General features: G+C 54.3%; 9 protein-coding genes across 9 annotated transcripts; 3 read left to right on the top strand and 6 right to left on the bottom strand.

Moving 5' to 3' along the window:
* Window positions 1–241: 241 nt before the first annotated feature.
* Window positions 242–6,590, bottom strand: NUU61_003678 (tetrafunctional fatty acid synthase subunit FAS1; the record flags this gene model as incomplete). The annotated part of the gene is made up of 2 exons (XM_056654260.1): window positions 242–712; window positions 798–6,590. 2 exons carry the CDS (start codon window positions 6,588–6,590, stop codon window positions 242–244), a joined length of 6,264 nt encoding a protein of 2,087 aa, XP_056512287.1.
* A 1,159-nt stretch (window positions 6,591–7,749) lies between these two features.
* On the top strand, window positions 7,750–13,470 carry NUU61_003677 (trifunctional fatty acid synthase subunit FAS2; the record flags this gene model as incomplete). Its single annotated transcript, XM_056654259.1, has 3 exons — window positions 7,750–8,272; window positions 8,355–13,297; window positions 13,360–13,470. 3 exons carry the CDS (start codon window positions 7,750–7,752, stop codon window positions 13,468–13,470), a joined length of 5,577 nt encoding a protein of 1,858 aa, XP_056512286.1.
* A 438-nt stretch (window positions 13,471–13,908) lies between these two features.
* On the bottom strand, window positions 13,909–16,008 carry NUU61_003676 (tRNA (guanine26-N2)-dimethyltransferase; the record flags this gene model as incomplete). Its single annotated transcript, XM_056654258.1, has 1 exon — window positions 13,909–16,008. The coding sequence occupies one exon, from the start codon at window positions 16,006–16,008 to the stop codon at window positions 13,909–13,911; it is 2,100 nt and encodes a 699-aa protein (XP_056512285.1).
* A 333-nt stretch (window positions 16,009–16,341) lies between these two features.
* On the bottom strand, window positions 16,342–17,398 carry NUU61_003675 (MCP1 family protein; the record flags this gene model as incomplete). Its single annotated transcript, XM_056654257.1, has 3 exons — window positions 16,342–16,552; window positions 16,717–17,128; window positions 17,188–17,398. The coding sequence occupies 3 exons, from the start codon at window positions 17,396–17,398 to the stop codon at window positions 16,342–16,344; spliced, it is 834 nt and encodes a 277-aa protein (XP_056512284.1).
* Window positions 17,399–17,584: 186 nt separating this feature from the next.
* NUU61_003674 (putative C2H2 finger domain protein) lies at window positions 17,585–18,315 on the top strand (the record flags this gene model as incomplete). The annotated part of the gene is made up of 3 exons (XM_056654256.1): window positions 17,585–17,593; window positions 17,655–17,681; window positions 17,731–18,315. 3 exons carry the CDS (start codon window positions 17,585–17,587, stop codon window positions 18,313–18,315), a joined length of 621 nt encoding a protein of 206 aa, XP_056512283.1.
* A 399-nt stretch (window positions 18,316–18,714) lies between these two features.
* NUU61_003673 (pyruvate dehydrogenase (acetyl-transferring) subunit E1 beta) lies at window positions 18,715–20,072 on the bottom strand (the record flags this gene model as incomplete). Its single annotated transcript, XM_056654255.1, has 4 exons — window positions 18,715–19,186; window positions 19,244–19,530; window positions 19,612–19,735; window positions 19,822–20,072. The coding sequence occupies 4 exons, from the start codon at window positions 20,070–20,072 to the stop codon at window positions 18,715–18,717; spliced, it is 1,134 nt and encodes a 377-aa protein (XP_056512282.1).
* A 359-nt stretch (window positions 20,073–20,431) lies between these two features.
* Window positions 20,432–22,317, top strand: NUU61_003672 (metallophosphoesterase family protein; the record flags this gene model as incomplete). The annotated part of the gene is made up of 2 exons (XM_056654254.1): window positions 20,432–20,589; window positions 20,640–22,317. 2 exons carry the CDS (start codon window positions 20,432–20,434, stop codon window positions 22,315–22,317), a joined length of 1,836 nt encoding a protein of 611 aa, XP_056512281.1.
* A 217-nt stretch (window positions 22,318–22,534) lies between these two features.
* On the bottom strand, window positions 22,535–23,841 carry NUU61_003671 (enoyl-[acyl-carrier-protein] reductase; the record flags this gene model as incomplete). The annotated part of the gene is made up of 2 exons (XM_056654253.1): window positions 22,535–23,576; window positions 23,648–23,841. The coding sequence occupies 2 exons, from the start codon at window positions 23,839–23,841 to the stop codon at window positions 22,535–22,537; spliced, it is 1,236 nt and encodes a 411-aa protein (XP_056512280.1).
* A 464-nt stretch (window positions 23,842–24,305) lies between these two features.
* NUU61_003670 (uncharacterized protein) lies at window positions 24,306–25,432 on the bottom strand (the record flags this gene model as incomplete). Its single annotated transcript, XM_056654252.1, has 4 exons — window positions 24,306–24,379; window positions 24,431–24,556; window positions 24,614–25,030; window positions 25,105–25,432. 4 exons carry the CDS (start codon window positions 25,430–25,432, stop codon window positions 24,306–24,308), a joined length of 945 nt encoding a protein of 314 aa, XP_056512279.1.
* Window positions 25,433–26,233: the final 801 nt, after the last annotated feature.

Below are 26,233 nucleotides of genomic sequence, written 5' to 3'. Positions count from 1 at the left end.
CTGTGTCTACAGTGATCTTGCCCACCATTCATTTCGTAGGAAGGCACGGGAAAAGGAGGTTGGCTACAGCTAGTGGAAAATTTTCTTTTCGGAAACAAATTGCGATGAAACGAGAAATCATGTACATGCGAGGAAGAACTCCGCCAGGACTGAGACATATCACATCATGACCCACAAAAAGGTCTCTATTGCAAGACAAAGAGAAACTAGCATTATAGACGAAGGGGATATCAAGGCGGGATTAGGCAGATCGGGCAGCACTCTCGGTGCCATCTTCATACTTGTCCCAGTTCGCCAGGATGGAGGCGATGCGAGGAGAGTTGGTGAGCTTGTAGACATCCTCAAAGTACGCCTTGCTGATCTCGAAGGGGCGCGCCGTAACGTTGGGGATGTACTTGCCGACCAGCTTGCTGGGGTCGATCGTGGTCTTGTTGATTTTCTTGAGCAGGAAAGACCGGAAGGGCTTCACGCCGGAGCGCAAGAAGGTGCTGTGGAAGGGCACGTCGATACCCTTGAGCGGGATGGTGGCGAATCCACGCTCCAGCGAGATGGGCCGAGGCTTGGCTTCGGTCTGCTTAACACATTCTTGGATGATGCTCACCAGATGAGCCTTGACATCCTCCAGAGACATGCTCTGCATGAGAGCGGGAATGTCGATGTTCTGCGCCTTGAGGAAGTTCAGCAGGTTTGTGAGGCAGTCGAGGGCACGGAGCTATGGAAAACGTTAGCCAAGTTGATTCATGGAAACAAGGAGCCCGGGGGAGTAGGCAAAGGGAATTAGAATGGAGAAGACTTACATCACCCGCCGCAACATACTGCATGTTGGCGACGTTGTAGTTGACAATCTCCAGAAGCCAACCAGTCTGCTCTGAGATGTTCTCCACAACATATTGCAGCGCCTGCTCGTTGAATGTCTTCGAAATGCGGCTGGGGTTGACGGCACACATGGAGTAGTTGGAGCGGCCCTGCTCGTCACGCTCCACGGCGACTTGCATCGTCAGACCGCGGTAGAATACCACCGACACCAAGCTTTCAATGGGCATGACATCGGCCAACGCCGCCAGGGCCGAGTATTCACCGAGTGAGTGACCGGCAAAGCTGCTGTCGCGCTGCACCAGACCCTTGGAGCGCATGTCTTCGAAGCTGGCCTTCTCCATCAAGGTCAACGCAGGCTGGGTGAATTGAGTGGCAGACAACAGGCCTGTCGGCGACCGGTAGGTGTACGAGGCGGTGCTTTCATCAATGCCCTTAAAGATCTTCTCCGATTTTATAGACCCATCGGCGTTCACCGACTCGAAGGTCATCGCCATGTAGTTCTGGCGGATGGCCTTACCCCGGGGACCGCCAAAGTAGACAGTGAGTTCCTTGGGGTTGTTCTTGACAATGTCGATGATGGACAGACCGTAGTTCTCGATGAAGTGGCGATCAGCCCGGTCCCATACCTCCTTGGCTACGAGGCTGCTGCCATAGAGCTCCATACCCATGCCTTGTTCCTGAGAGCCTTGGCCGGTGAAGACGTAGGAAGTGACAGGCTGCTCAACTTCCGCCTCGCCTAGGAGAACCTTGTCCTCGGTCTCTTTATTGCTGACCTCCACCTTGATGATCTTACGACCGGCAATCATACCAACGTGTTGGAGCTTGACGGTGATCATGTCATTGGGTAGCACCATTCCAACCAGGGAGACGTGGAAGCCACGAACACGACCAATGTTGTTCTCCGCCGCCCAGGTCTCAACAAAACTGCGGACCGCGGCGCTGCTGTACATGCCATGGGTGATGGTGCCGGGGAGGTTGGCGTAGCTGGAGAAGACTCGCGACACGTGAATGGGGTTGTAATCGCCAGAGACGCGAGCATAGGTCTCATTGGAGGCCGGGGCACGCAGTTCCAGAGCAGTCTTGCCACTGAGCGGGATCGGGTTCTCAAAGTAGACGGGCTGCTCAATAGATGTTCCGTTGCGCTGGAGATAGTCGATCACCGGGTTGCCATGAGAAGCGCCTGCCTCGTATTCCACAGACGCGACTTGGATGATTTCCTTCGTAGGCAGTTCCAGAAGAACCTGGCCAATGGTCTGGACGTTGCTGAAGACGTTCTTGTTTTTGAAACGGATCAGGCTCTCCAAGCGGAACGTGAGGGTCTGACCCAGAAGCTCGATGTCGGACTCATCCACGCGGAACCACTCCTTGGACCGAAGGATGGCAACGTCCCGACTGGTGGCAAGATGAACTTGCATGGGCACCTCGTCCTTGCGCTGGAAAGTGTTTTCGAAGTCCGAGTAGGCGCCCCGGTACAGGAACTGGCTGGTCACATGCATGATGGCCTTACCATCCCGCTTGATGGTACCGCACACCTCGACCATTTTGCCGGAATCTTGGTTGATGACAGCGTTGATCTGAGCCGTGGTGTCCAGAACATCACCCACCTTCAGCGGCTGCGCGCCCGGCACCATCTTGAACCCATTGGACAAGTGTACCAGCTTCAGCAAGTCACCGTCAATGGTGCGGGGGAAAATCGGCTTAGTGATCGCCTTCCAGCCAGCCACGATGGCGAAATCCATGGGCGCAAAGACCTCCTTGCCAGGGCGGTCAACGAAGGCCTCGCCGGTGTTACCAACAGCATGAACGAAGTCGGCGACAGCCTGGGAAGTAATCGTTTCCTGGCCACCGCTGAAAGTGGCAGTGGTGGGTGTGTCAAACGGCACATCCTTGTTGCCGAACCAGATCCGGTAATAGAACTCCTTGATGCGATCATTGCGATCACCCATGACTTCACGGATCGGGGCGTAGCCCGTCTCGGGGTGGTAGGTAAACAAGAAAGTCAAGGGGACTACGCCACCTTCGGCAGTGCGGCCTTCAAACAGAGTCAGGCTGATCTGGCCGCTCTCGTTCACCTTGGCCTCAACTGTCTTCACCAGCTTTCCAGACTGATACGGCTCCCGCACGCTGATGACAGTTTTCGCAGGATCACTGGGGTTCACAATTTCCACATACATGCCCCCAGTGGGAGCCACAATCCGCTTCATGGGATTTGTTTGGAAGCGGTGGCCCTGAACGAAAACATCAGCCAGGAACAGAGCGTGCCGCCACGAGTAGATGTTGCCAGCCAGAAGACGGAGCCAGCGGTCCAAGTCGGGCAAATCGGCAGAGGGGGAAGAAGAGAGCCGGAAGCTAATCTTGTTCGCCTCTGCCGAGACGGTGAGGCCGTCTAGCTCCGCTTCGTCCTCTGTGCTAACAAGTTGACCGCCGAAATATTCAATCACGGGGATCTTGGTTTTGTCGGAGCCATAGATATCGCGAAGCAGGCCAGTGATGTGGCCCTGGTGAACACCGTCGAGGATGTCCTTGACAGGCTCATCACTAACATTGGAGAAGCGGGCAGCCATGGGGCCCTGCAAGATACAAGTACGGCCAACATCTTGACCAACAACTGCTTCCAGGTCTTCGCTCTGCCACAGCGAGTCTTTTTTGAAGAAGTACTCGAAATTCTCATCCAGCGCTGGAACAAAGGGCACGGGCTTCTGTCCACGTCTTTGGCAGAGCAGCAGGAAGTGCTGCACATCCTGCGCATTGATCAGCTGGGTGGCAGCTTCGGGATACGTGGCGAGGATGTTGTCTGCGGCCGGATAGGGCGTATCGAGCTCGGAATAGTTCTGGAGCAGGGACGCTTGACCATTGGAGGTGGTGAATCGCTCTTCGACGCGGCGAAGGAAGTCACCCGTCAGGCGCTTCAGCGAGTCATCGATCCACCGAGACTCGTGCTTAACGTACATGAGTTCCACCATGCGGTGGACCACCTCGGCGTAGGTCATATCTTCCAAATCCACAGTCTCACCCGCGGCGTTGCGACCAAACCACACCTTCTGGAAGTCATCGTTCAGCTTCTTGATGATGTAGTTGCGCTGTTTCTTCAGCTCAGGAACTCGCTTCGCCTTGTCGAGCTTGAAGATCTTCTGATCCATCTCCTGCCAGAACAAGACACCTCGAGTTGCCAGTTTATGGATGGGCTCACCCATCTCGGACAAAACAGTGATCACACCACCGGTGGCACCCTTGTACGTTTTTTCCCATTCAGCATCATCCACACCAGGGGCATCAGCGATCGCCTTCTTGGCATTGCGAGAAGTGTGGGCTTCCTTAGCGATCATCATGCGACTGCCGAACAAACAACCATCAAAAGGCATGGGCGGGTAGCCAAATTTGGCGGACCAAATACCCGACAGGTAGGGATAGGTGTCTTCCGAGCCACCAAAACCACTGCCGGCAACCAGTACGATATTGTCGTGCTTCCGGATGCGGCTGTACATCTGGAGCACCGGCTGGTGGAAGTCCTCAAAGGAGTGGTGACCACCGCCACGACCGCCAGTCCATTGCAGGATGATGGGGAACTTGGGGTTAGCCTTGGCGATGTTAATCACCTGCTGAATCGCATCGACGGAGCCAGGCTTGAAGGCAATGTGTTTGATGCCCAGGGTCTCGATATACTCGTTGGCAACTTCGATGGAGGGCACGCCGGCGCCAATCGTCAGACCTTCAATGGGCACACCATCGGCGCGTAACCGGCCGATGAGAGGAATTTGCCAGGCCATCGCACGAGGGTTGACGTAGATAAGATTGACTGTGATGCCACGGCCAGGCGGGATTGCCTTCTCGATATTCGTGATAGCCTCCGTCATGGTCTTCGCATTATAGTAACCGCCGCCGCCCAGCTCCACATGGTACCCGGCGTTCATGGTGGCCGCCACGAAATCCCACGGAACAGTGGTAGGGGTCATCCCGGCCACCATGACCGGGGGGATGCCCAGCAAGCGACTCATCTTGGTGTCCACATAAGTTTGACCGGTGGAAGTCTGCACTAGACGCGGGCCATGCTCTTTCACCCAGTCCGCGGCGTACTTGACCGAGTGTTCGTCACGGTCAAAAAGCTCTGGCTTGTAGCCCACTTCGGCGTTGGTACCGTCCATTTCACCGGCCAGAATCACTCGAACCCCAGTGCCGTCTTTGTTGCGGTTGGTGAGAACGCCCAGACCGGAGATACCGCCGGGTCCAAAATCGACAATATGGGTGGCGCTGGGAAAGACCGTGGCCTGCTCCCAGTTGACCGCATCATGAGTGATCATCCGGACCAGAGATGGCACCACACTCTTTTCACCCAGCTTGCGCAGATCCTCTCCGCTCTGAGTGTCAAAGACGGAGACGGCCAAAGACTCGGCGGGCATCTCGATGTCCTCCAAGTCCTCCAGGATCCGGTCATATGCCGACGTCAGATACTGGCTGTGGAAGGGGGCCGTGATGGGAAGGAAGCGGTTGACAAAGCGAACCTTGCGCTGGGTGAAGGGCACACGGTTCTGATCTAGACCGGTAGGCGCCTTGACCTTGCGCAGGCGCAGGTTAAGACCATAGAGCGAGATCGGGGGACCGGTGACCACGAAGTTCCGTGCGCTGTTCACAAGAGAGATGGAGATGTGCCGATCCTGGGGCAAATGCTGATTGGTTGCATCGATGTGCTCCTGCACTGCGGCTCGGGAGAGATCGCGGATCGACAGCATCGGAGTGGGAGTGCCTTCGCCGTTCTCAATCGAGTCCTGCAGGACGGAGGGGGCGATAGAGGTGCGCGGGTACGCCTGCTGGCTGCGCAGACCAATCCAGAAGAGCATGGTCAGGGTATCCCGGGCCGCCTTGGCAAAAGACTCCCAGCTGGTGGCGGTCGCGATCGCCGCGGCCGTCACCACACCCTGCGAGTGACCCGTGGTGCCGCGGACCCGTTCCAAGATGTCACCCGGCTGGCGGCCCAGAACCTTGCAGGTCACCATATAGTGGGCCAGTTGGACCAGGCCGATCAATGGCAGACTCACGGGGGCAGTCACGAGGTAGTCAGTATCCGGCTGCGCATCCCGATCTTGCAGCCATTGGATAATATCCAGGCCCTTGGGATAGAGCTTGCTGGCCTCGGGCTCCCGAGACAGCGATTGCAGCAGCTCGGCGGAGGAGGTGATGAGGTCCTCAACGAAGGAGGGGTAGGTGGTATAGATATCGCGCAGCTCGTCGAAGTACTCCTCGATGTTGCCCTGGCCGCCGAAGACGGTGTAGATACCTGCCGCTCCATCGGCGGCGGCGCGAAACAGAGCCGAGTCATAGGGCTTGGTTGGCCGGCCTGCGGCGTCTCGGCCAGCGTAGTAGGCCTCGACGACCAGGTTCTTCTTAGCAACGATGCCGGGGAGGCCAGCCGCAACAGCGTGCACGTCGTTCCCACGCATGAACGCCCGTTCAAATTCGTTCAGGACCAGCTTCAGAACCTCCAGATAGTTACCCTGGGCGTCATCCTCGCCCTCCTCGACCTCGTGGACCACATGGTTGATGTAGCGGGCCACCAGCTCGGCCACTGACGACGGCTCGTCATCCTGGGCCAATTCATCTGTGGGCTCCGGTAATGACGCAGTAAAACTATCTTTCAACTGCGAGGCATGAAAATGAAGCGAAGTGGGGACTAGGAAAGAGAACTCGAGGGAGCCATGCGAGAGGATGAGCGGACGCAGTGACTGAGAGGATCGAGGCGTGTTGATCCCAGTTTGGGGACCGGTCGATGTGCCGTACATGATTATATTCTTTTTGTTTCGGCGAGGACCCAACCAAAGACGGTTCAATTGAGGTCTGACACAGGGAAGAAGATAGTTAGGACGGTCTTCTGAAGAGCTCGGAAGGCGGAGAGAGGGGCCAACTCACTGGGAATCCTCCGCGGAGTAGAATTAGGGACAACAAGAAAGGAAAATTAAGATGTAAAAGAAAAAAAAAAGGAAAAACAATTCAAAAGGTATACATTCAAAAGAAAGAGAAAGACACGAAGTGACAGAGGTACCACGCAGGAATTGGGTGTAATGGCTCTCTCTGTGTCTTTCATAATCAAAAAAAAAAAAAAAAAGCGACAAGCGACGATCCGCTGTTGAACCGCAATTGGCCTAATGCGGTTTAGCGTGACACAGGACCCGCCCCAATGGCTTCAAATGGTTGAACTTGGGTATTTACAGTACACTGCCATTTTCTCTCAGTAGATGGGGTATTAGTGGAATTAGGGGCGAGCAGAATTCGAGTCAAATAGAATTGTTCTATACTATTGTTACAAGAGAATTGGGGGAAATAAATAATGGAAAAAAAAATGGAAAAAAAAAATGACATAAACCAAGTATACCGGGGATGTCCAGGTACGCATGCATTGAGTCTGCCTGATCCGGGAGGCTCACGCCAATCCCCAACGCCCTCAACACCGTATTCTCATCCCTGCGGCTTTCCCACTGATACCTCATACTTGTGTGAGTATTTCCCATCTTTTTGCTTTCGTCTTTCGATGTTTTTCTCCGAAAATCATCTATTCCACTTAATTATCCCGAGGTGAGTAATAAATTTTTTTTTCTTTCTTTCCCCCCACCAAGCAAAAGAAGCTTGGGGGAATTAATTACCATACCGGTATCCTCCAATACCGCCTATCAGTGGCCGATCTCCCACCTCTTTTTTTTCTTCTTGTTAATTCAATTGTGATCTCAAGGGGACTCGTCTCAACTGACCCATGTGCAGCATTGACTCCCTTTAATTTTCCTTTTGTTTCTTTGTCCCTTTGCTCTTCACTTCTTGTTTTCTTCTTCTTCTTCTTTTCTTTCCTTATTGTTTTAAACCACCGGCGGAGGGGAACTCGTCGCGCCTGCAGCCTTCAGGACGTCTGTCCTCTGCTTCTAATCCATTAATCCCCCCCCGACCTCCATCATGCGCCCCGAGGTGGAACAGGAGCTTGCTCACACCTTGTTGGTGGAGCTTCTCGCCTACCAATTCGCCTCACCCGTCAGATGGATTGAGACTCAAGATGTTGTCCTTGCCGAGCAGCGCACCGAGCGCATTGTCGAGATTGGTCCTGCAGATACCCTGGGAGGAATGGCACGACGGACGTTAGCTTCCAAGTACGAGGCCTACGATGCCGCCACCTCGGTACAACGCCAGATTCTCTGTTACAACAAGGACGCCAAGGAAATCTACTACGATGTCGATCCCATTGAAGAAGAACCCGAGCCCGCACAACCGGCAGCTTCAGGTGCTCCCGCAGCAGCCCCCGGGGCGGCGCCCACTGCTGCTGCTGCACCCCCACCCCCACCCCCCAGCGCTGGTCCGGCAGCCGCCGTGGAGGATGCTCCAGTCACAGCGGTGGATGTGTTGCGGACACTCGTCGCACAAAAGTTGAAAAAGAGCCTTGCGGATGTGCCGCTGTCCAAGGCTATTAAGGATTTAGTAGGAGGTATGTTATGAATTCTGTGGAAAGAGAGAAAAGTCAAGAGAAATCATCTAGCTAACGTCATGGCCATTGGCGATTTGAACAGGCAAATCCACATTACAGAATGAAATCCTGGGAGATCTGGGTAAAGAATTCGGCTCTACACCGGAGAAACCAGAAGACACACCTCTCGATGAATTGGGTGCGGCGATGCAAGCCACATTCAACGGCCAATTGGGCAAGCAGTCGTCTTCGCTAATTGCCCGAATGGTCTCCTCCAAGATGCCTGGTGGTTTCAATATCACTGCCGTTCGGAAATACCTGGAGACCCGTTGGGGCTTGGGCGCGGGCCGCCAAGATGGTGTGCTCCTGCTTGCCCTCACCATGGAGCCAGCGTCTCGTCTCGGATCGGATGCAGATGCCAAGGCCTACCTGGACGACGTAGCCAACAAATATGCTGCGAGCGCTGGGATCAACCTTTCGACCCCGGCTGCTGGTGGTGATGGGGGTGCCGGTGCCGGTGGCATGGTTATGGACCCTGCCGCCATCGATGCCTTGACCAAGGACCAAAGAGCTCTGTTCAAGCAGCAGCTCGAGATCATTGCGCGCTACCTGAAGATGGACCTGCGTGGTGGGGATAAGGCCTTTATTACCTCCCAGGAAACGCAGAAGGCGTTACAGGCGCAGCTGGACTTGTGGCAGGTCGAACACGGTGACTTCTACGCTTCGGGTATCGAACCATCGTTCGATTCACTGAAAGCCCGTGTCTACGATTCGTCGTGGAACTGGGCTCGCCAAGACGCTTTGAGCATGTACTACGATATCATTTTCGGCCGTCTGCAGGTGGTCGACCGCGAGATTGTCAGCCAGTGTATTCGCATCATGAACCGCTCTAACCCGCTTCTCCTCGAATTCATGCAATACCACATCGACAACTGCCCGACTGACCGCGGCGAGACCTACCAGCTGGCGAAGGAGCTGGGTCAGCAGCTGATTGAGAACTGTCGGGAGGTGATGGACGTCGCCCCTGTCTACAAGGATGTCGCTGTACCCACCGGTCCTCAGACCACCATCGACGCGCGAGGCAACATTGGCTACAAGGAGGTCCCTCGTGCCAGTGCCCGCAAGTTGGAGCACTACGTCAAGCAGATGGCCGAAGGAGGCCCGATCTCCGAGTACAGCAACCGAATCAAGGTCCAGAACGACCTGAAGAACGTCTACAAGTTGATTCGCAAGCAACATCGCCTGTCCAAGGCGTCGCAGCTCCAATTCGATGCGTTGTACAAGGATGTCCTACACGCGCTCGGCATGAACGAGAGCCAGATCATGCCGCAGGAGAACGGCAGCGCCAAGAAGTCCGGCCGCGCTGGTGTCAAGCGCGGTGCCACCCGACCCGGCAAGGTTGAGACCATTCCTTTCTTGCACCTCAAGAAGAAGAGTGCGCACGGCTGGGACTACAACAAGAAACTCACCGGTATTTATCTGGATGTGATGGAATCGGCTGCCCGGGCTGGTCTGAGTTTCCAGGGCAAGAATGTTCTGATGACCGGTGCCGGTGCCGGGTCTATTGGTGCCGAGGTCCTGCAGGGTCTGATCAGTGGTGGCGCCAAGGTGACCGTCACCACGAGCCGATACTCCCGGGAGGTCACCGAATACTACCAAGCCATGTACGCCCGCTACGGCGCTCGCGGGTCCCAGCTTGTGGTCGTGCCCTTCAACCAGGGCAGCAAGCAGGACGTTGAGGCTCTAGTTGACTACATCTACGACACCAAGAAGGGACTCGGCTGGGACCTTGACTTTGTGGTGCCCTTCGCCGCCATTCCCGAGAACGGCCGTGAGATTGACTCGATCGACTCCAAGTCGGAGCTGGCTCACCGCATCATGTTGACCAACCTGCTCCGGCTCTTGGGTTCTATCAAGACTCAGAAGCAAGCGCACGGCTGTGAGACCCGTCCTGCCCAGGTAATTCTGCCTTTGTCGCCTAACCACGGCACCTTCGGAAACGATGGTCTGTATTCCGAGTCTAAGCTCGCTCTGGAGACCCTCTTCAACCGCTGGTACTCCGAGAACTGGAGCAACTATCTCACCATCTGCGGTGCGGTGATCGGATGGACTCGTGGCACTGGTCTCATGGGCGGTAACAACATGGTTGCTGAGGGAGTCGAGAAGCTGGGCGTTCGCACGTTCTCCCAGCAGGAGATGGCCTTCAACCTCCTTGGACTGATGTCCCCAGCTATTGTCAATCTCTGTCAGCTTGACCCGGTCTGGGCCGATCTCAACGGTGGTCTGCAGTTCATCCCTGACCTGAAAGGTCTCATGACCAAACTCCGTACCGATATTATGGAAACCAGCGATGTGCGTCAAGCCGTAATTAAGGAGACAGCGATTGAACACAAGGTCGTCAACGGCGAGGACAGCGGGGTTCTGTACAAGAAAGTGGTCGCTGAGCCTCGTGCCAACATCAAGTTCGAATTCCCCAACCTCCCAGACTGGGAAGACGAAGTCAAGCCACTCAACGAGTCTCTCAAGGGCATGGTAAACCTGGATAAGGTGGTCGTTGTCACTGGTTTCTCTGAAGTGGGACCCTGGGGTAACTCCCGGACTCGATGGGAGATGGAGGCCCACGGCAAGTTCTCACTCGAGGGCTGCGTGGAAATGGCATGGATCATGGGTCTCATCAAGCATCACAACGGGCCGCTGAAGGGCAAGGCTTACTCCGGATGGGTCGATGGCAAGACCGGCGATCCTGTCGATGACAAGGACATCAAGCCCAAGTACGAGAAGCACATCTTGGAGCACACCGGTATTCGTCTCATCGAACCCGAGCTGTTCAAGGGGTATGACCCGAAGCAAAAGCAGATGCTCCAGGAAATTGTCATCCAGGAAGACCTCGACCCTTTCGAAGCCTCCAAGGAGACCGCGGAGGAATTCAAGCGTGAGCACGGAGACAAAGTCGAGATCTTCGAGATTCCCGAGTCCGGCGAATACACGGTCCGTCTTCGCAAGGGCGCCACCCTGCTTATCCCCAAGGCCCTGCAGTTCGATCGTCTCGTGGCTGGTCAGGTCCCCACGGGCTGGGATGCCCGCCGGTATGGTATTCCCGACGATATCATTGAGCAGGTCGACCCGGTGACCTTATTTGTCCTCGTCTGCACCGCTGAGTCCATGCTGTCCGCTGGTATCACCGACCCATACGAGTTCTACAAGTACGTTCATCTTTCCGAAGTCGGTAACTGCATTGGTTCGGGTATCGGAGGTACCCATGCCTTGCGCGGCATGTACAAGGATCGCTATCTCGACAAGCCTCTGCAGAAGGATATTCTTCAGGAGTCCTTCATCAACACTATGAGCGCTTGGGTCAACATGCTGCTGCTCTCCTCCACCGGCCCGATCAAGACTCCCGTCGGTGCTTGTGCCACGGCTGTTGAGTCGGTTGACATCGGTTATGAGACCATTGTTGAAGGCAAGGCCCGAGTTTGCTTCGTCGGTGGTTTTGACGACTTCCAAGAGGAGGGCTCATACGAGTTCGCCAACATGAAAGCCACGAGCAACGCCGAGGACGAGTTCGCCCACGGCCGTACCCCGCAGGAGATGTCGCGCCCTACTACCACGACGCGTGCTGGCTTCATGGAGTCCCAGGGCTGCGGTATGCAACTCATTATGAGCGCACAGCTTGCCCTTGACATGGGAGTGCCCATTCACGGTATTATCGCCCTGACAACCACCGCCACCGACAAGATCGGACGTTCTGTGCCCGCTCCTGGCCAAGGTGTCCTTACCACCGCTCGTGAGAACCCCGGCAAGTTCCCGTCGCCTCTGCTGGATCTCAAGTACCGCCGTCGCCAGCTGGATCTACGCAAGAAACAAATCAAGGAATGGCAGGAGTCTGAGCTGCTCTACCTCCAGGAGGAAGTCGAAGCCATGAAGGCCCAGAGCTCAGAATCCTTCGACGAGTCCGAGTACATGCACGAGCGTGCTCAGCACATTGAGCGCGAGGCTTCTCGTCAGGAGAAGGAGGCGCAATTCAGCCTCGGCAACAACTTCTGGAAGCAGGATTCGCGCATCGCTCCTCTGCGTGGCGCCATGGCCACCTGGGGTTTGACGGTTGATGACATCGACGTCGCCTCCTTCCACGGCACCTCGACCGTTGCCAACGACAAGAATGAGTCCGATGTGATCTGCCAGCAGATGAAGCACCTCGGACGCCAGAAGGGTAATGCTGTTCTGGGTATCTTCCAGAAGTACCTGACTGGCCATCCCAAAGGTGCCGCCGGTGCTTGGATGTTCAACGGCTGCTTGCAAGTCCTAGAAAGTGGTCTTGTTCCGGGCAACCGCAACGCCGACAACGTGGACAAGGCCCTAGAGAAGTTCGATTACATTGTGTACCCCAGCCGCAGCATCCAGACCGACGGAATCAAGGCATTCTCGGTTACCTCGTTTGGTTTCGGCCAGAAGGGTGCTCAAGTCATCGGTATTCACCCCAGATACCTCTACGCCACCCTTGACCAGGCCCAGTACCAGGCCTACAAGACCAAAGTGGAGGCACGCCAGAAGAAGGCCTACCGCTTCTTCCACAACGGCCTGATCAACAACAGCATCTTTGTCGCCAAGAACAAGGCACCTTACGAGGATAACCTGCAGAGCAAGGTCTTCCTCAACCCCGACTACAGGGTGACTGTCGACAAAAAGACGTCGGAGCTTAAGTACTCGGCGACGCCCCCCAAGGTGGAGGACCCGAGTGCGACAAGCACCCGGCAGATGGTCGAGTCTTTGACCAAGGCCAATGCTGCTGAAAACTCCAAGGTTGGTGTCGACGTGGAAAACATCGAGTCGGTCAACATCTCGAATGAGACCTTTGTTGAACGCAACTTCACCCCGGGTGAGCAGGAGTATTGCCGCAAGGCGTCCTCCCCACAGGCTTCGTTCGCGGGCCGATGGAGTGCTAAAGAGGCGGTCTTCAAGTCCTTGGGAGTTACTAGCAAGGGTGCCGGTGCCGCCCTCAAGGAGATTGAGATTGGTAGTGACGCCAACGGTGCTCCGGTGGTCAACGTAAGTCGATGCATTCAGCTAATACCCTGGTAATCAGCAACGCTAACCTATTGTCTCTCCAGCTTCATGGTGCCGCCGCCGCCGCCGCCAAGCAAGCCGGCGTCAAGCAAATCAGTGTCAGCATCAGTCACAGCGACTCACAAGCTGTGGCTGTGGCAGTCTCACAACTTTGAGAGCGCTCTTGTACACTTGGTCCGTGCTTCGCGTATAGATGCTGGGGGGAAGGGTGATCTTTCTGTCGGCTGATTCTTTTGAGACGTGATGATTGTGATTTATGCTTCTTAGATTCCGGGCCAGTTTCGTCTCCTGGTCCGTTGTGTTTATAATGGGAGTAATGACATATTTTAGTTCTGATTGGTCTTTCTATTTTAGTATGTAGACTGCAATAGTGTACTGATATCAGTCTCCCCTAGTCGGTCATCCTCATCGTGAGAGATTTTAACGAACTTATGATATAATCATTTGAATTTTTAGGAACTAGCCGTATCCTACTTGCACTTGAAAGGAAATAGGGGGTGTGAAATGAAAGAAGATACAGAAAAAACGATTTTTGCATCAACCAATCAAGAATTTTTAGGTATCAAGAGATTTTTGAAGTGTGTTGGTAGGATCTAACTATTCACACATGGAGCAGCTTTACTTTGAAGCACGGTTGAGCGGTCCCCAGTTCGCACGAGGATTAATCTGGTAGCGAACCAACCGCTTGTTTGTGTGCGCATCCGAGATTTCTCGGCCCAGGGCCCCGTCGAAGATGACCTGGAGAGTGCTAGGATGCGGCCGTTCGGAACTCGTGGCGGGTGCCGATAGCTGGGGGCGGGTCCAGGTCGGGATTCCACAGTAGCTCCAGTATTCTGCCATGTTTGGCGCGACCCGGAACGATACAGTGCGGCTTCGACTTTGGTGATCAGATCACTGGCATCCCTCCCGGCTTCGACAGCCGCCAGGAGATCCTGCTTGAGTCGGGACAGCCACTGGTCCTCTTCAGGCGGTTTGCGCAAGTTCTCGCGGCTCTTGCCCATGATCGTGGCTCCCGGGCTTCCGGGCTTCAGAGATGTTTCCTTAATTGGCGAGCGCTGACGGGCCCACTCACGCATGATCTCCCAGAGGACGTCCCAAGGAGCATCAGTGCGGAGCGAGTTTGGCTTGGCATGACTGCGAGCAGAGCGGTAGCCGAGATGGTGGAGGGCGCCGCGGAACTCGTCAAACGGAACAGTTGAGGTGTGTAGAACCTTGGCGAGAGTGCTGAGGGTAAAGTAAAAAGGGTGTTGCTCCCGTATGGCGGGGTCCATTCGGGGGATGATGGCCGGATGTTCAATTTGGATAGAAAGGTTCCTTTCCATGGCGTCGGCTTTATTTTGCTGGGAAGAGGAAGATCTAGGGGAGCCGAGAGCCAGATCTTCTTCGAGAGCGGTGGTTAGCATGCCCTCGATCCGAGCAACAGTTCCATACGTGTCGTCGTCGACTGCAGGGAGCGTATCCAGAATTTTCTGGATGAAGTGAGAATTGTGTAGCGGACCTCCCCACATGGGTCCCCCAAGGTGTGTCTTGCTTCCACAGTGCTCACAGTTGGGACCAACTGTCGGCCCCTGGAATACTCCATGTTGGTGGATCGGGTTGCCCTTGCGATCCTGGCGGGACTTTGTCGACGCGAGTGGCTGTGTCGACCATGCACCACATCCTGAATCACAGTTGTAGACGAGCATGGTGTTTCCGGCATTAAACTTGACTTGGGCCGGCGAGCGATGTACGCGCACAAAGACGCGAGCGTAGAAGTCGATCGACAGCGAAAGCAAAGGCTCAACGGCCATTCCGTATTTTGCGGCGGAAATGGCGAGGGCATTCAATATAAGTCGCAGCCCGCCTTCGTGCGAGTGAGAGCCTTTGGTGGGAATACCGCCGTACAGGGCGAACGCCTTCTCCGAGTAGTTGGTCGAAGCCCAAACACCAGCATCGGTACAAGTGACACAGAGAAGACCGCCGTCCTTGATAGCCTGCACTGCGGCGTCCATGAACGGAGCTGCCGTGCCATATGGGTCCAGGTCAATCACATCGAACTTGTCGTTCTGAGTCAGACCATACATGTAGACGCGTGCATCGCCCAGGTTGGGCTGGATGCGGTTTTGCAGTTCGTTGTACTCGATATTGACCTTCATGGATTGAATCGCCGAATCTGAAAGGTCATTCGCCACGACCTTGGTGACAAATGGAATTTCCGAGGCATACCGGAGTGCACGCAACCCCGTTGCAGACAGTGCATCGAGGATGGTAAACGAGGCCGTGCTTGAGTTGGATTGTGCCTCAGGCGGTTGTTCACTCTGGTGAACACTGGCTTCTGGTCGCTTTTCACTTTCTATAGTAGCATCCGGCTTCGTGGTCTGGTCCTCGGTATCCTCTCGCTTCCGTTTCGTTCCTTTCGCGGGCCCATTGCCTGTCTGTTTCTTGAGCCTCCGTTCCGCTTTCCGTTTCTTTAATTCGAGCGAATGTTCCCCGTACGCGCGAATAGCCAGAGCACTCAAATCGCGATTGAATTGTTGGATTGGGTTGTAGAAGACCGATTGCACCTCGTCGTCGCCTGTGAGGTCCTTCTTCGTTCCCTTGGAGGCGGCTTCTTGGGAGGGCGGGTTCAGGATATGTGCGCGGCCTTCTTTGACGACGCGGTAATCGGCCCCGCGGTGCTGCACCAGCCGACTCTGGGTGTGGGGATTCTCCATGGTTTGGGGAGAAGTCGAGAAGGGTGCCACGAATGGCCCACGGAAGGAAGATGGGAATGGCACAGTCGAAGGCAAGCGAAGTCGGTAATTAACAGCGCATTGTGTTGCTGAGCGAAGAAGAAAGGGCAAAATCAGAGAGCTCATGGGTACATCGGAGAAGCAGGGTGAAGCCTCCACGGAAAGTTGGGAAGAAAAAAAGAGGCGATAGACCCACTTCCACTGTATCTCAAAGCAGAGCTCTTTCAATGTGAGAATTAAATATTACACCTATAGGTCCCTAGTACACCATCTATGTCTACTTGTCTATATGTACAATCCTTTCTGAACCTCGAATCACAGCCAGGCTCCAATAATCGGGACCTGGCTATAGATCTCATTCCACCCCTTAGCCTCCCAGCCAGCGCCCTCTCCAGCCCGTCCGATGATGCCGAGAGCACCCCCAAGCCAAATGGATGCGCCCACAGTGGCAATGCCATTGACAATCCACCACATCTTGCGCTGTCTTCGCGTCCGGTCCTTATTCTCGGGGGTCGTAAGAAGCCTTCTAACGAGGCTTGTTTACGACCGCGCTCTTTCCGCGCTGTGGTCACTCTCCAACCCATCCAGGCTGCCCAACCGCCGACGAAATGCCACACGCTGGCGGCCACGAAAAGCAGGTAAAATATATTCCAAAACACGGGACTCCGAGCAAAGCCGTGGGCGACATACCCCAAGCCCACGCCAGAACTACCACCATCAACCATTACTGGTGTAGCACGGTTGACCAGGACATGAACTCCAATTAGCGGTGCTAACAAGTACCCGGAGCGCGCCTGGAGAGAGACCCGGGGCCAGAATGACAGTAGATCTCGTTGCGCACGAGTCTCGGCACCGTATAACCGTGCGCGGCGCGAGGCACGAATGTTACGCAGGACGACTCCGGAGACAATGTGTGCAAGGACGGGGATTGTGAGGACGATATGCTCGAGGCCGGGGGCCTGGTAGATTGGTCGCGTGAGGAGAAGGTAGGGTTCGCTGGCGGGCACGGAACGAGTCAAGAGCGGGATAAGGGCGGTGTTTGTAAAGTGCAGGGCGAAGAAAGCCGTGGGTGGATATGTCGAGTATCTTTGGAGTCCGGATACTATGGCAGGGTTAATATGAGAACGACTCTCATCCAACAGCGCGATGCTTGTCACATACACCATGCATCCCACCGGTGCCCGCGGAGACCCAGTTTAGAAATCGAGGACCCGTTGCCAGACCGCAAGAGACTATCTTCAGGCCTCGGGAAGTACTCTCCGCTCTCCAGATCAGGGCTTAAATCATCAACGGGCGATGGGTCCAGTTCTTGCATGGAGATGATGGATTTTGCGTCCATGTCTTCGGGTTTAGAGAGTCCATGGGGTAGCATTTTCGAGGGAGTCAGCAATGAAAATGAATCAGAGAAACGAAATGAAACATGAAATAAGAAAGTTTCGTAGCCGACTTCGTCAATTCATGGCAAAGTTGAAGAAAGAAAAGTTGGGGGATGACGATCCTCAAAACACCGAGCGGCTGATAGGCCGTGTGCCCTTCCAACGTTTGTTCCCTCCACACCATGGCACCGGTATGTCTACGTCAAAAGAGTCTGATTGTCCTCAAACTAACCCTGGAGATCATTCATGTAGAGAGGCTTCACAAATCCCGCTCCCAAGGTATGTGTGTGCCCTCCACAACTGGACATTCGAAGACTAACCCACACAGACCGAGTCGGCGCGGTCTGCGCTCAGCTCCTTCACCTGTACGCTTTGCAATAAATCCTACTCGCGTCATCCGGAGTACGAAGCGCATATTTCCTCCTATGACCACCAACACCGCAAACGCCTGCAAGATCTTAAACAGCTGTCGCGCGATCCGAATGCGGCCGAGAAGGCCCGCCGAGCAGAGCGCAAAGCCGATGCTGACGCCGGGCTAAGGGTAATCGACACCCCCAGTGACCATGCGGCGCCAACAACCGGACGAACTGGCGGAGGGGGTGGGGGGTTCAAGAAAGGAGGATTCAAGAGCTCCTTTGCGGCCGTCAAGGGACCAGTGGCGCCGATGGCACCGGTGAAGAAGAATGTGTTGGGGGACGAGGATGACGAGGATGATCGCACACCACCAAAAGAAGATCAATCGCACCCAGTGGCCTCTGCGGATGTGAGGCGTGAAGATACCCGCGAGGATGCTGAGAGTGACACCGACGAGGAGTATGCCTGGGATCGGGATGGAGGAGGCTACTATGACCCTCGCCGGCCGACAGATTGCTTCGCCAGGTGTGCAGGGGCCCAGATCAAGACTTCTACATGATATGTGAAACGCCAGCATGCTCAGAGGTCGAACGATGTGTACATTATACAACCCTCAAGTTGGCGTTATGACGGGGCATGGAGTTCCGGGTAGTCCTCCTTTTTTTGACAGTTACGAAAAACGAGACCAAGAAACAATTTTGATCTGCCAATTTCTATCATTCAAAAGGCTCTGAAGAAACACAAGACACATTTACGCTGGGCGGAAAGGGGGCACAGACCCGAGGAAATGTAATCGTACACGGCTTTCCGAGAATTTGTCTAATTGCGAAAAAATAAACGGCAGGCACATAATGAAACAAAGGAAAATATAAGGGGGGAAATAGAACAGAGGAAAGGGTACTAGGCACATGGTTTTATTACCGCGAGCATCTCACTCGTCTCCGGGAGCGACATTCCTTTACAATCGCAGCAGCTTAGCGGCCTGGCTGACGACGGTGTCCTCCTGGGGGAAGCTCATGTTCTCCAGGCCAACGGCGTAGGGAGTGGGCACCTCGGCACCAGTGACACGGACGGCCGGGGCGGTCAGGTAATCGAAGCCGTACTCCATGGACAGAGCCATGATCTCGGAAGAGACGCCGAACATCGGGAAGCCCGACTCCACGACCATCAGACGGCCGGTCTTCTTGAGCGAGGCAATGACGGTCTCGACGTCCAGAGGCTTGATGGAGCGCAGGTTGACCACCTCCGCCTCGACACCGTACTTCTGCTTGAGCTCGGCGGCGGCGTTGAGCGACTGGCCGACGCAGCGGGAAACAGAGACGATGGTGAGGTCCTTGCCGGGACGCTCAATCTTGGCCTTGCCAATGGGCAGGACAAAGTCATTCTTCTGGGAGGCCTCGCTCATCGGGAAAGCCTGGCCGTACATAAGCCTGTCATGCAATGTTAGTTCCCCGCCGGAAAGCTACACTAAATAAAATCACACTCACTCGTTCTCCAGAACGACCACGGGGTTGGGATCACGAATGGCCGCCTTCAAGAGACCCTTCGCATCCTCAGAGGACCACGGCGAGACAACCTTCAGTCCAGGAATGCTGCCGTACCAGGCCGAGTAGTCCTGCGAGTGCTGGGCGGCCACACCGGCGGCAAACCCGTTGGGACCGCGGAAAGTCACGTTGCAAGGCTGGATACCGCCGGACATGTAATGCGTCTTGGCGGCCGAGTTGATGATCTGATCAATGGCCTGCATGGCAAAGTTGAAGGTCATGAACTCGCACTAAATCCGGTGTTGAGAAAAAAAATCAGTCCGAGGCATTCTCGCGCGCTACCATCCTCTGTCTCCGGTATCAAAACTCACAATCGGGTGCAAGCCAGCAAGGGCAGCGCCCACAGCCAGACCACAGAAGCCGGCCTCTGTGATGGGGGTATCAATGACTCGCTTGGGACCGAAGCGGTCCAGCAGACCTCGCGTCACTTTGTACCTGCAGGAAAGACATCCGAGTCAGCGATGACTCAGTCAATGGGGTAGCGCTTTTGTAATCTGCAATGGAAGAAGAGAAAAGCATACGCTCCGTTGTACTGCGCAACCTCCTCGCCCAGAACAAAAGTCTTCTGGTTGCTCTCCAGCTCCTCCGCGAGGGCCTCGTTCAGCGCATCACGAACAGTGACCTCCTTAGGGCCGCCTTCCGTAGCATATCCCCGGGAGCGCAAGACAGAAGGAGCACACGCAGACTGGCGGAAAGCCGGGCGAAGAGGGGTGGAGGCAAGGCGCGAGGAAAGCAGACGGGCCGTTGGGCGGAAAAGACGGGGAGCTGCCATGGCGAGAATTAGGATCGAGAGTATCGATGGAAGGGAGAGTGGCGGGAGAAGATCCAAGCAATTGACGCAAGGCAAAGACTACCGCACCAGCGACGGGGGAAAGAAGATAGCGGAGTTCGAGGAGGGAAAGGGCCAAAGCATCCGAATCTTTGAGACCGGACCCGAAGATGTTGGGCGCTGACTCAGCAGCTCACCGGCACCTGCTTCCGTAATCGCCTGAGCTCCCAGCAGCTTCGCGAAAGGGTTGAAGAGAGCTGAGAACTCCGAGTGTATAGGGCATCCTGGGTCCTTTCTTTGATTCTGTGCCTTCTGGTCTTGCAAAAAATCTTCATGTCGTCTGGTTCTAGATTCCGTTGAGGATGTTGCTCGCGTTGCTCTGGCTCCTTCGGCCGGCACTCGCCGCTCAACCCTCTGCACCCGAGCCCATCCCCGCTCCCCTGCGATCCCTCGAGTTCGGACAACTGAACTTCCTGCATACCACCGATGCCCATGGCTGGCTGGCCGGTCATCTACAGGAGTATGCCTCCGTGGTGCCTCCGATGTAAGCCCTGCTGATCCGCATCGCAGACCATCATATTCGGCGGACTGGGGTGACTATGTCTCGTTTGCGACACACATACGGGCAAAAGTCGAGGCGCAAGGTCAGGATCTGCTTGTCATAGACACGGGCGATCGGGTGGAGGGCAACGGTCTCTATGACTCGTCCGAGCCCAAGGGCCTTTATCTCTCGGAGATCCTGCGTCACCAGCATATTGACTTGTTGACCTCGGGGAACCATGAGCTCTACAAACAAAACACCTCCGAAGCCGAATTCTTCACCACCGTGCCTAATTTTCGAGGCAAATATTTGGCCTCGAATATTGACATTATCCATCCTACAACCAAAGACCTTGTTCCGCTTGCTCCTCGGTACAAGAAGTTCACAACCAAGCAGCAAGGGATCCGCATCGTAGCGTTTGGCTTTCTGTTCGATTTTACCGGTAACTACAATAATACCGTCGTTCAGCCGGTCGAGGATACCATTAAAGAGGATTGGTTCCAGGAAGCCATTCGGGATAAAGAGGTCGACCTCTTCTTGGTGATCGGCCATGTGCCGGTCCATTCGCCGGAGTATCAGGCAATCTTCAAAGAGATTCGGGGACTGCGTTGGGACATTCCAATTCAGTTCTTTGGCGGCCATCAGCATATCCGGGACTATGCTCAATTCGATGCCAAAGCCGTTGGGCTGGCCAGCGGTCGGTTCATGGAGACCATCGGTTTCATGTCAATCGACGGCCTGACCACCGATACGCAACCCAACGCCATGGGATCGAGTCCAGTGTTTAAGCGACGATACATCGACAACAATCTGTTTTCATACCACCATCACAGCGGTCTTGATGGCGAGTCGTTCCTCACTGAGAAAGGCCAAAATGTTTCCCAGCTGATTGCAGAGTCGCGGACTGCCCTTCATCTGGACCAAGTATATGGCTGTGCTCCACATACTCTCTGGACGTCGCGGGTGAAATACCCAAGCAATGACAGTATCTACACTTGGCTGGAGACGCAGGTGATACCTGATTCGCTGAAAGACGAGTGGCGCAGTGAGACACCGGCGTTGGCCATTGTGAACACGGGGGCGATTCGGTTCGATATTTTCCAGGGGCCTTTCACTCAAGATTCGACATTCATCGTATCGCCCTTTACGAGCGGGTTCCGCTACATCAAAAATGTCCCGTATAACAAGGCCCAGCTAATCATGGATATTCTGAACAAACAGCCTCAGGTCCTGCGCGCATCACAGCATGATATGGGTTCACCACACACCACACTAGCCCCTCCTGAGCAGTTGGCATACGTGGAAGATACGGTGGCTGACCGAGATGCCGCATGGGATCGTCGGATTCCCTTCCGCGGTGGCGATTTTCAGGCTCCCCTTTCTGGTGATGCTCCTTCAGATAAGCTTGTGCCGGGATATACGACCAAGGATGATGCCGGCACGGACGGCGACGACACCATTCACTCGCCCATATCCTTCTACCGAGTGCCAAACTGCATCCAAGCCCTAGTGTCCGCCAATGCATCAGTGGTGCCGGAGACAATAGATCTGGTCTATATCGAGTTCATTGAGCGATATGTGGCACTGGCTGCCAAGTTCGCCCAGCTTGATGTCGACTTTTCTAAGGAGAGTGACGTGTATATGCCGTCAATAACCTTCACAGATTTGATTCTAGACTGGGTGAAGGAGCATTGGAAGTGCGAGTGATACACCTACGCGATGCTAGTTTTCGGGGTTCTTGATCCATCGCATAATATATTCTTTCGGCCATTTCGACCTGGAGATACCTAAAGTTCATGTACTGGTCCCTCGGCCCTGTAAACCGCGGAACGGGACCATCGCCCCTGGTTGATTAGACATTCTCAATGCCAAGATAGAGAAGCCCAGAGAAAGCAGATATATAATACAACAATAACCTCGTGTTTCAGTCACCCCCAGTGAAAGTGAAGACACCCTTTCCACTGCGGAATCCTCCCAGGGTGCCCTGCACGCTCTCCGCGAGCGTTGGGCCCTCAGTCTCCCAACTCCACTGGACATGGTCCACAGGGATGTCCTTGAATCGACCAACACGCATCAGCTGCAACACGTCCTTGATAGTGTTTTCTTTGAGCTCCGGGTTCTTGTCACCCCACTTGCTAACCCAGAACCCGTCAAATACAAGGTTCTTGAAGATCAGCAAGCCCGACGGCAGCGCCACCGGCTGTTTCGACATGGCCCCGTAGGTCACCATGTGCGAATTGGGTGCCAGCGTTTTCGCCAGCGAGGTGGCACTCTTCCCACCGACACAGTTCAGGGCCAGGCGGATGGGTTCGCGGCCTTGACGCGTGAATTCATGGACCATGTCGCGGAAGTTTCCAGTGAGCATTTCTTCCTCAGTCACGACAGCGGTAGCACCCAGGTCCCGGAGCTCCTGCTTAAGCGCCTCTGTTTCCTCAGGTGTCTTCCGCTGTCGGATGACGTTGAGCGTCTTGATCCCCCACTCCCGGCCCAACTGGATGGCCGCGCGGCCGACACCGCTGTTGGCCCCGTTTTGGATAAGCCATTCCTCGCCTGCGCGCATCCAGTCCCATTCGCAGAAATCCCGGATCATGCGGTACGCAGTGATGGGGTTCACACTGACAGTACCGATCTGCAGCGGCGTTAGGCCTTCCTTGTTCTCGATCTTGATCAACTGCGACTCGTCCAATTGGGCGTGCGTACGCCAGGTTCCCTGGCCTGTCCGTTTCATGATGACCCAATCACCCTTGTTGAGGTTCTTAACGCCGGAGCCCGTCGACAGCACCTCGAACGCGCCCTCGTTCCCGCCCACCGCGGCAGGCTCCGCCGTCCCCAGCGCCGACTGGAAGGGAGGTTTACTGGGATAGACACCTTGGATCTGGTTCACATCGGCTGGGTTTAATGGAGCCGTGAGGAGACGCAGGTTTACTTGAGTGGCGTGCGGGGCCGAGATCGAGTGCTTGTGCAGACTAGGGAGTCCGTCAGTCTCGTCGTATGAAGGGAGACACAGATTAATTAAGATAAGAAAGAAATTGTTTACCGAAGAACATCTTTAGGCTCGCCATATTTCGAGTAAATCAACGCCTTTGCCTGTGTGTAGCCATACACCGAAACGTATCGTCGACCGTCCAGGTTGATTTGCGGCTGGGCCGACACCGGCGATCGCGTTACCGTTCGAGCACCAAAGTGACGGGAGCTCTGTGCGGCTGCTCGAAGAACACCACGCGAAAACATCTCTCGTGTGTAGGTGGTCTTCTTGTAGAGGAAGAGATAACAGAGAAAAGAGATGAGAGAAGAATGGGCGCAGGAGACCAAATGGATGGAATGACGTCGGTGAACTCGGGCCGAAGGAACCCGAAGTAAATAACGGCTATATGAAACTCCCTGGCCATGTATATCTTTAAGTACCCGTGAAAGTGCGTATAGGTGCCAATATAAATTAACACTAGCTCCTAATTTGTATTAAAGCTAGGTTCCGACCGAAGTGCCCAACTCTGACCGTTGAATTTGATGCGGTGATATCTTCCTTGACATAGCTGTAGATATGTTTCTTGCCTCTTCTACGAGACAATTTGCAAAGATTGAATGTCTATATCACGTGAATCGTTATAGCTAAAATTAAAACACTCAAAATCAGCGTCTGATCCACCTGGCAAGGCACCTAGGCGAACGCCGGCTGATCCTCACTAGATCATCTCTTAACACCCTGCAGCGCGCCAGACTCTATCCTCGCTCCACGAGACTTTGAAGCCATGATGCAAGAGGTACAAACCTAAGCAAGGTTAGTTTTGAAAGAGGTCAGGCTCCAGGCAAAACGACTGACCCATAGCCATCGTGGCATAAGTTTCGGCATTCTCCAAAGCTTGGTGGGTGTTGAGCTTTTTTAAGATGTCATATTTCACCGCGTACCACTTCTTGCCCTGTGGGTCGGTCCATTTCACATCAATCGCTATTGAGCAGAGCGTCAGTTGACTGAAATCCTCTGCCCTTGCAGTCACAAACGTACTTTTCCCACCCTGTTCAGTATGGGTGAATTCGTGAAAGAGAGCCCCTGCCACACTGTCCTTCAATGTTGACAGTTTGTATTCTACGGAACCCGGGGCGTTCAACGCTATCTCGCGGGGCGTAGACTGGCCCTTCGTGACCCTCCACATATCCGGACAGAACGTGATAATATCGCGAGGCTCGTCAGGAGATCTCGTGTTCGCGGTATGGGTATTGAATGCATGGACTCCTGCACAGAACGCATTCTTCATCGGGGTCCAGGTGTGAAATATCGAGTCCCACCACATCTGCTTGCCTGCTTCTAGCGCATCACCCTTATATGACTGGCCTTTGTCATCGACCTTTGCCAGCCAGCCCCTCCTGTCGCAGAAGATTCTAATATCCGCGGGTTGTATTTTTGCAATCTGACCACACGTCGCTAGTGGAGGGGGTGTCTAATTAGTATAGATCTGGGAAAGGGGGCTGGCCACTATGGGCACTGGTAGCACCGACTTTTGATTCTCTTCACAATCTCTTTCGTCTGCGGCGACTGATAATTGGTGATTTTGTATAACTCTTTCAGGCCCTGCTCAATAGTCTCCACCTCCAACTGGCTGAGGCCCCCTTTACCCTCTAAATGTCCAATAAACTTGTTCATGTAGGACTCGGCAATCTTCCCTATCTCCTGGGCGATACTATTTGCATCCTTCACTTGGGCAAAACGTGTTCCGGCACATGAGCTTTCGACCACGGTCAACCGTTTTTGTAGATATGGGGATGCCGAAATAGGAACTGAAAGGAGTAATAATGGCCATAGGAAGACCAAGAGAAGGTATTCCATATTGCCGGGCAAGATGGAAAGTGAGGGAGAGGTGGAAATGTAGGAATATACCCACCCTATACAGTAACGGTCCAAATCTTTCGATACCCCCTAATAGACCCACTCGTACACCGCCTATACCGCCAGCTGTATGAATATCTGGCAACCCCTGAATTTCTATATTTATCATGGCTCCTCGATCAGAATTGACGCCTGCGCTTCGTGAGCGTATATGCGAGCTATCACAAGCTGCCGGTTGGGGATATAAGCGTATACAAAAGCGATATCCTTGGGTTTCTCTCTCTGGTATTCGATATACTATCAAAAAAGACCGCGAGCGAATAAATGGGGTATCAAAACCTCGTTCTGGACGCCCAACAAAGTTGAATGAAGCCGACCGGGAACGCCTACTTAACGCTATACACGGTGATCCAAGGGTTACACGCGAGGATTGACTAAGTAAGGTTTCGTATAAGGTTATTTATTATATATTTATTATATATATATATTTTTTTTACTAATATCTCTTTATTGTTTAGGTTAAATATAACTCTATTCGACGGCTTTTGAATGCTGAGAACCTTCGAAAATGGCGATATAGCTAGCGCCCTTATTTAAAAGAGGAATATGCTATAAAACGACTCCAATAGGCCTATCGATACCGTTACTTCCAGCCTGCCGATTGGGCTCGTATATATTAGTCTAATGAATGTACTATTCCCCATTGGAAGCACCGGGGGCCAGAGGCGGTACGCTAGGGCGGAGTTGGTCTTACTGTATACAGATATCTATTTTTGGTATGATGTCTATCAGTACGGATAT

The sequence above is a fragment of the Penicillium alfredii genome (assembly GCF_028826965.1).
Source record: "Penicillium alfredii strain IBT 34128 chromosome Unknown utg000005l_segment0_segment0, whole genome shotgun sequence".
Classification (NCBI taxonomy): Eukaryota; Fungi; Ascomycota; class Eurotiomycetes; order Eurotiales; family Aspergillaceae; genus Penicillium; species Penicillium alfredii.
This window is presented reverse-complemented; position numbering and strand designations above follow the sequence as displayed.